Below are 8,611 nucleotides of genomic sequence, written 5' to 3'. Positions count from 1 at the left end.
GAGGACACCGATCCAGAGCTTCCTCAGTAGACTGCCTACTCAACAGAACAGCTAGAGATGTTTAGCTTTAGGAAAAAAAGCTGAGGTCAGCTCTGACTAACAAGTGTCACGCACTATCTCATCCTGACATCGCTGGAAATAGACATGACACCACGCTGGAGACGGACTGGGATGAGCCAGCAACCCCCCCCCCCCCCCTCCCCTCCCCCGTCCTGTATCATCACCTCTTATCTTACAGCCCGCTTTCACGGGAAGAACGGAAAAGTGGTATAAACAAACAATTAGGCTATCCCCCGGGCCCTTCCCCCCCCCCCCCCCCCCCCCCGCGCTGCCAAGTGCTTATAATAATACCAATATCTTTTACTGCTGCCTGCGTAGAGGTTGTCCTTTCAAGAAAAATAAAAACATAAGGAGAGTGGGACGGCACTGCGCGGTAACGCGGTTGTTGTTGAGCGAGAAAGAGAGAGAGAGAGAGAGAGAGAGAGAGAGAGAGAGAGAGAGAGAGAGAGAGAGAGAGAGAGAGAGAGAGATCTAGTCGAGTCGAGGTCCGCTTCTCAGAGGAGACGCATCTTTGCAGTGCGTTCGGTGGAAGGAACATCATTGTCAGACATCAGATCCACGGGACTTTAAAGCTTCCCTTGATCAGTTGTTGGGCCGGCACCACGTACAATGTGGATATACAGGCTTGTTTTCGGACTCTTCGTCATCTCTTGTTCCGGTAAGCTTGGAGAAAACTATTTTATAGTTGCAACTATTTATTTGTCGGTTGGGTTTGATCCTTCTCCGCTTTGAATGAATATGCTACATAACATTGTAGTCCCATATCCATGTGCATATATAGCCGTATTTCAAATTGGTTCATGCTTTCTTGACGACTGCATATATTATTATCGCGCATATTAACAATAACTATTTTCTATTTAGGCTACTGTATCACGGGTTTTCATCCCAACTCTTGCGCATGGTTATGCATGCCAGCACCTTTTGATTAGCACCGCATAGATGCATGCGTTAACGCATTAGAGAACACGTATTCGATGAACTAACTGAATGTTCAGTGAAAGTGGGTATCCTATGCCTATGTTGCTCCCCCAAATGTCTCCGAATTAAAAACCCATTAATGATCCATTCTTCAAAGTGCGTCTGGTATTTGCGCCTCGTTGCTCTCTCGACGCACTCACGCACGAACATTGCCGAGCCGGTGAACTCATTGAGCAGGATCATCAGGTATAACTTGTCTTAATGCATCTAAAATAACAAATATTGCTGCATTGAAACTGTAAACTAAAACCTTTCCCTTTCAAATCCTCCGCAATACTTTCACGGTAGGTATACAGGACATCCTGCGAACGACTAAGCTATAGGCCTACACACACAGCGTTGTTAACTTTTCAGATCCCTGCATTTAATTGCTCAAGTTTATCCTTGCGGATTTTTTTTTTTAGTTTGGCATCTACAGTCTACATGAGCTGCTTATAGCGTCTCTGTTGAATTAAGTAGGAGGAGGAGGAGGAGAGGGATAAAGCTTGCCCTCTGAAGGTCTGCACTCTGCAGAGATGCAGAGAGAACCTGCCAAAGACAGCATTAGAGACACTGAGACACCACTCTTACGTGTGTGTGTGCGTGTGTGCGTGCGTGGTCTATTATATAACTATAGACTTTATAGTTGGTAGAGGTGCTAAGGTGACAGTGATGAATGACTGTGCATCCCATTAGATTCTGTAATAAGCAGACTAATTCACACATTGTTATGCTTGTCAGAGAGAGCTGCAGGCCATTGAAGAACAAGAACAGTCAATCATGCTTCATTGCTTATAATAGGTTCATTCATTGTCCATGTCTAACTTGTGTCTATTGTGTGTGTGTGTGTGTGTGTGTGTGTGTGTGTGTGTGTGTGTGTGTGTGTGTGTGTGTGTGTGTGTGTGTGTGTGTGACTGTGTGTGCGTGCGTGCGTGCATGATGTGCATCATGTAAGATGTATTTTTCTAGCCACTGCCGAGCTTGCTATAAACTTCTCTTTCTAACTGGCCTATCAGAGAGCAGGAGGAATGCACTGCAGGACTACCAGAGGGTCGACGGCGTACGACTGGTCGCCCTGTCCCCCCATGACCCCTCCCACCTGTCCCCTGGCCCCTCCCACCACCTGACCAAAAGCAGGAAGCTGAGCATGGCCAAGTGCGCCAAAGCCTGCAGCCGCAACAAGAGGCTCCCTTTTGTCTGCAGGTACGTCATGTGGAGTGGTCCTATATGTCTGCAGGTACGAGTGGTCCTATATGTCTGCAGGTACGAGTGGTCCTATATGTCTGCAGGTACGTCATGTGGAGTGGTCCTATATGTCTGCAGGTACGAGTGGTCCTATATGTCTGCAGGTACGAGTGGTCCTATATGTCTGCAGGTACGTCATGTGGAGTGGTCCTATATGTCTGCAGGTACGAGTGGTCCTATATGTCTGCAGGTACGTCATGTGGAGTGGTCCTATATGTCTGCAGGTACGAGTGGTCCTATATGTCTGCAGGTACGAGTGGTCCTATATGTCTGCAGGTACGAGTGGTCCTATATGTCTGCAGGTACGTCATGTGGAGTGGTCCTATATGCATACTGTGTACTGGTCCTATATGCATACTGTGTACTGGTCCTATATGCATACTGTGTACTGGTCCTATATGCATACTGTGTACTGTGTACTGGTCCTATATGCATACTGTGTACTGGTCCTATATGCATACTGTGTACTGTGTACTGGTCCTATATGCATACTGTGTACTGTGTACTGGTCCTATATGCATACTGTGTCAGGTACGTCATGTGGAGTGGTCCTATATGCATACTGTGTCTGCAGGTACGTCATGTGGTGTTGTCCTATATGCATACTGTGCGCCATCAGGTACGTCATGTGTACTGGTCCTATATGCATACTGGTACGTCATGTGTACTGGTCCTATATGCATACTGGTACGTCATGTGTACTGGTCCTATATGCATACTGGTACGTCATGTGTACTGGTCCTATATGCATACTGTGTCAGGTACGTCATGTGTACTGGTCCTATATGCATACTGTGTCTGCAGGTACGTCATGTGGAGTGGTCCTATATGCATACTGTGTCAGGTACGTCATGTGTACTGGTCCTATATGCATACTGTGTCTGCAGGTACGTCATGTGGAGTGGTCCTATATGCATACTGTGTCAGGTACGTCATGTGGAGTGGTCCTATATGCATACTGTGTCAGGTACGTCATGTGGAGTGGTCCTATATGCATACTGTGTCAGGTACGTCATGTGTACTGGTCCTATATGCATACTGTGTCAGGTACGTCATGTGGAGTGGTCCTATATGCATACTGTGTCAGCTACGTCATGTGTACTGGTCCTATATGCATACTGTGTCAGGTACGTCATGTGGAGTGGTCCTATATGCATACTGTGTCAGGTACGTCATGTGTACTGGTCCTATATGCATACTGGTACGTCATGTGTACTGGTCCTATATGCATACTGTGTCAGGTACGTCATGTGGAGTGGTCCTATATGCATACTGTGTCAGGTACGTCATGTGGAGTGGTCCTATATGCATACTGTGTCAAAAAAATAATAATCCGAAAGCCCACCATTCCGAAACCCCACCATTCTGAAACATCACCATTCCAAAAGCCCACCATTCTGAAACATCACCATTCCGAAATGTATTTTTCGGAATGGTGGTGCATGCTGTTTTGTCTCTTTTCCTTTCCTTTTCTGTTTGCATGTCTTTGCTATAGTTTTCAATCTGTTATTTACTGAATATGCAATCTTGAAATGCACTGTAAACCAAAAATCCAGTATATGATGAATGCAAAACACGCACATGCACACGCACACATGTCCCATTCTCGACCCAGTGTGTGGGTAACAGTGTATCTCTCTCTCACCCTCTCTCTCTCTCTCTCTCTCTCTCTCTCTCTCTCTCTCTCTCTCTCTCTCCAGAGCGTTCCTGTACGATCATAAAAGCAGAAAGTGCCACTGGATGTCCTTTGACAGGAGCTCACCTGGAACCCAGAGTCAGCAGGACTTCAACTACCAGCTGTATCAAAAGAAAGGTGCCCTATAGCGGTCTCCTCTACACTTAATTCTCCTACACTATCTTATAGCTGCAATTATAGTCTTGATTATTTTCTGCTGTTCAATTATTTCATCCCAAACGCCACAATTTCACAATATTTACATACCGTATGCATCTACAGTTCCAGAATACTGGAGAGAGAGAGAGAGAGAGAGAGAGAGAGAGAGAGAGATAAACACACACACAATGAGAAAGAAGGGTTGTCCACACACTGTATATCAGCTCCAAGGAAACATTTATTACTCAATAAAAGTTTCCTGTGAGCTGATATACAGTGTGCGGACAACCCTTTCTCATTGTACGTATTTTTTTGTGCAGCACCTGTAGTGTTCTGAGATGTGCGTGCTTCCTTTTTGATCCAAACACACACACGGACGCACGCACGCACGCACACTGTGCACGCGCGCACACAAGATATAATTCAATCTTTATTTCAGACTCAGGGTCCATAACACATACAAAATAACGATGATAACAATGATAATGATAAATGAAAACCATAAAGAATATGCTCACAGTCTGTCTCCAAGTCATAGAAGAGAAACGATTAGAACTCTTCACAGGGTTGGTTAAAATCATAATGACAGAGTTGTCCGACTCATGTAATGTAATGTTTACAGCACAGCCATAGATTACGGTCAATTTTGTGTCATTATCTAGTGTTTGTGTAAACTATGGAAATCCAGCCCTCGGCCCTAGATCTGTTGACAGGCTGTTCACAATGCAAAACATGCACGCTGTGCCGTGTGGCTGACTTCTTTCATTTCTTCACTTTGTTCCAAATATTTTGCTGAAGATTAGGAAAACAGACGTTGGATTCTGGCAAAGACAAAGTCCTTGTTAAGCTAAGATTCATACTGTATAAGTGAACATCTCCAACTCTCTGCTTTCTAAATCAGTTCAAACACAACAGTTGGCTGATCTCCCGTTCTCGAAATCTCACTTCTCTCTTCTCTCAGATAAATTCAGTGACAGATAGTAATTATAAATGGAAGTAACAATACACTACATTAGTGTTACATTAACACATTGAGTAATACTATCTTGTGAAACTATACAAAAAGATTGTTCATTTTGTCAGAGATAGTTTTACATAGGAGACGTTAGCTTTATACTTTTGAAAGTTGACAGCAGAATTTCAATGGTTTTGCATTCACTTAGTATAAAAACATTTGCGAAAGTATAGCAGAAATGTATTAAAATGTAATTGAATCAAAGTTAGTTGCTCTGTTTATATGAACAGTATTTCTATGTACCGAGGACATGTGCTGTAAACAGTGTAGGGGATAAACAGTGTACACACAATGATTTGTATTCCTTCAGGTGGTTGTATTCCATTTGACATTCTTCTCCTGTCACAGCAGCTCACAAATCTTACTGCTGTGTTTACTGTTTGCACATTGTTGCTCTCTCTCTCTCTTTCTCTCTCTCTCTCTCTCTCTCTCTCTCTCTCCCCCTACAGACTATGTGAGGGAGTGTATCGTAGGTACAGGTCAGAGCTACAGGGGCCGGAGAACAGCAACAGTGAGTGCGATCCTCTGCCAAGCCTGGGCCTCGACTATTCCTCATGAACACAAGTAAGACCCTTATGTCATTTTTACTGCCATCCCGTGCGAAGCACAACCTATACTCGAGGGCCCTATCGCGCACGCCCCTTACTACCCCTCATGCCTAAACCTTAACTTTTAGGCACGTTTTGCTATGTTGAAAAACATAAAAAAATAGTTCAAATGGAAGATCTACACACTTGCAATGTGTCAATGTAGCTGGGCTATTTTCACTATTTAGAAAATATAGTAGTGTATATATGCCCCCCAAAAAAGTTTCGGCATAAGGGGTAAGGCATATATTGTACATCTCTCCTAATATAAGAAGAGGTATCCAAAACGTGCATGTGGACACAATTGTTTCCCTTATTATTCCCTTATATTTTAAAACGTGTGGAATTACTGTATGGGATGTATGAGACATTACTAACCTCTCCAAGTCCCTGGGAACGATGTGAAAGCTGTTGTGTTGAGTTTGACTCATTGTCCTGCAGCAAACCTCCTCAGCTGCAGAATAATTTTAACACTGTTAGCGCAGTCATGTTCATTGATGGTTACTGTAAGCACAGGTCAATGTGTTAGCAATGCAATTAGCAAGTAGCTATTACTACTATAGTCAGCGCATGTGCACGCACATGTGTGCACACTTGCGCGTGTGTGTGTGTGTGTGTGTGCGCGCGCATGTGTGAGTGATATATTAGGGCCTGATTAGACTCCCGGGAGCAGTCATTCATCAGAAACGATATGCTCTGACCTCATTGTAACGCTTAACAGAGTCACAGATCATTTCCTGCTGCGGCCTTACTGTTTATCTAGGTGTAGGAAATGTTTGCGTGCATGTGTGTGTGTGTGTGTGTGTGTGTGTGTGTGTGTGTGTGTGTGTGTGTGTGTGTAGGATTAGAATCATGTCTAATGCACAATTTAGCTTAAGCACTGAACATGTTCCCCGATCAAATTCCCTGATAACTTGCCAAAACGCATCCATATACTTAATACCTTTAGAATCTATTTAGAGAAGGAGAAAGAGGTCACAGAAACTAAGAGGATTTAAGATGAATCTGAAGGTAAACAGCAATGTATTAGTAGGATAAAGGATCCTGTCTGGTCCATTTTAGCGGGTTGAGTGAGTCCCTTTGCTGTGTGTCTTTTCCCCCATCTCTCTCCCCGTTTCCTGTCAAGCTACTGTATATCTATCAAAAAAGCCCCAAAAATGTCTTTGAGATCATGGATTGTGCCTGGCCGCACAATAGCTTCTTGAGCCACTGTGGTAATACAGAGACTGTCAACTGTTTTGTCCTGGGACCTGAAACACGTGTCAGGAACCTGTATAAGTGTACATGAACCACCTAAACACTCTAAACTGGCCGTATGTTGGCTCTGTATAGTTGGAACCCGTTTTCTTTTCCGGTCTACACCAATTATTTTCGACACAAATAGCCGCAACACACAGAGCCGCAACACACAGAGCACACGAGAGCACGAGACGCGCTGGGATCGGTTATTTTCGGCGAATGTTCCCGCCGGAATGTGGATGCTGGGGTTCAAGTAGTTAATGGGTACAATGTTCAGCTGTTCAAAGTTGTTCTTTGTGCGTGACCCTGGAAAGATAATCTGTCACCCACGTTTACTTCCTGACCCACAGGTTGATGTCCTGGAGGGAATGCAGCCCTTAAAGGCCCCCTGCAGTTATTCTGTGTTTTTCAGCTATTTCATGTTCAGTCAGAAACACTCACGTCAAAGTAGATTAACCATTTATTGCAACAAATGGAATACAGTTAAACTTGCCGTTAAAGTCTCTGCTCTTGCAAAAACCTATAGGGATACAATAGCAATACATAAGCAATACATTGACATATTTAGCTTGAATCAGCAGACAAAATCACAAGTATTTGAGCCTATATGCCAGACTCTGATCAAAAGGTGGAGGCTGGGGTGGAGGAGGCAGTTGAGCATCAGCGGATGCCAAGGAGGCAGCAAGACAAGCAGAGCACTAGTGAATGCAGAGTCATATTTTATAGGAACCTCTCTGTTAAGATTGGAGTATGATTGGCAAAATGAAAATGTATTTTGTTACAAAATACAAATACTGGGTCAAAAAAATGTATCTAAATACAAAATACAAATACTGGTCTGAGAAATGTATTTGAGATACAAATACGTATTTTGTATTTTGAAAATACATGAAAATACATTTTCATGAACATGTGTATAATGAGTAGTAAATTCATAATTGATTCCCAAATATTAAATTAATGACCTGTCAGAATGTCTAATACATTGAAGATTATTAAGAATGATAGATATAAAATACATTTAATTTCTTCCATCCCAGCGAAATACAAATTACAAAATACAAAAAAGTATTTCAAATACGTATTTCAAATACGTATTTCAAATACATGTATTTCAAATACTGCCCATCTTTGATTATGAAAGTGTGACGTAATGAAGCTTGGCGTAATGAAGCTTGGCTGATTGATAAAATCAGCTGACCGATTTTAGCAGTAGCTATAGGTGCAAGTGTAGCGCAGTGGCTCACAACTTCAGCCTGATGGCCTAAAAGTCTAATATCTCGCCCAAGTATTAGGGATATCCCTTTGGATTAGTGGTTAAGATGTTGGCGTTCCCATGCGGGAGACCCGGGTTCGATTCCCGCGTGTTACACAAGACTCCTGTGTCCACTGGCCAGGCATCAACTATGCTTATTTTTTCCAGTGCTCACCTGTAGTGCTATAAGTATACATTGATTCCAGAGGCACCATGGACCATTTTTGACACGTACATATAAGTGTGTTAAGCTTGTCTTGAAACGACATTTGGCTAAAAGTGACTTATGATAATGCTGATCCCATCGCACTGTGGCGTGATAATTGGTTGCAAAATAGACTTTACCATTTTGGATTTGATTTGAATAGTGAAGTTGGGGGAGATTTAATCTTCCACCTCCAAACTTTGCTCTAACT

The 8,611-nt window shown here is 43.1% G+C and overlaps 1 protein-coding gene across 1 annotated transcript in view; it reads left to right on the top strand.

Annotated features, from left to right (window-relative positions):
• Positions 1–540: 540 nt before the first annotated feature.
• hgfb (hepatocyte growth factor b) overlaps positions 541–8,611 on the top strand; it is a 32,498-nt gene continuing 24,427 nt past the window's right edge. The window contains exons 1-4 of the mRNA XM_083763488.1: positions 541–718; positions 2,037–2,223; positions 3,966–4,078; positions 5,564–5,678. Coding sequence (XP_083619614.1) covers positions 670–718; positions 2,037–2,223; positions 3,966–4,078; positions 5,564–5,678 — 464 coding nt within the window. The 5' untranslated portion in view covers positions 541–669. The remainder of the gene's footprint in view (positions 719–2,036; positions 2,224–3,965; positions 4,079–5,563; positions 5,679–8,611) is intronic.

This window comes from Protomyctophum parallelum (genome assembly GCF_964188405.1).
Source record: "Protomyctophum parallelum genome assembly, chromosome: 4".
Taxonomy (NCBI): domain Eukaryota; kingdom Metazoa; phylum Chordata; class Actinopteri; order Myctophiformes; family Myctophidae; genus Protomyctophum; species Protomyctophum parallelum.
This window is presented reverse-complemented; position numbering and strand designations above follow the sequence as displayed.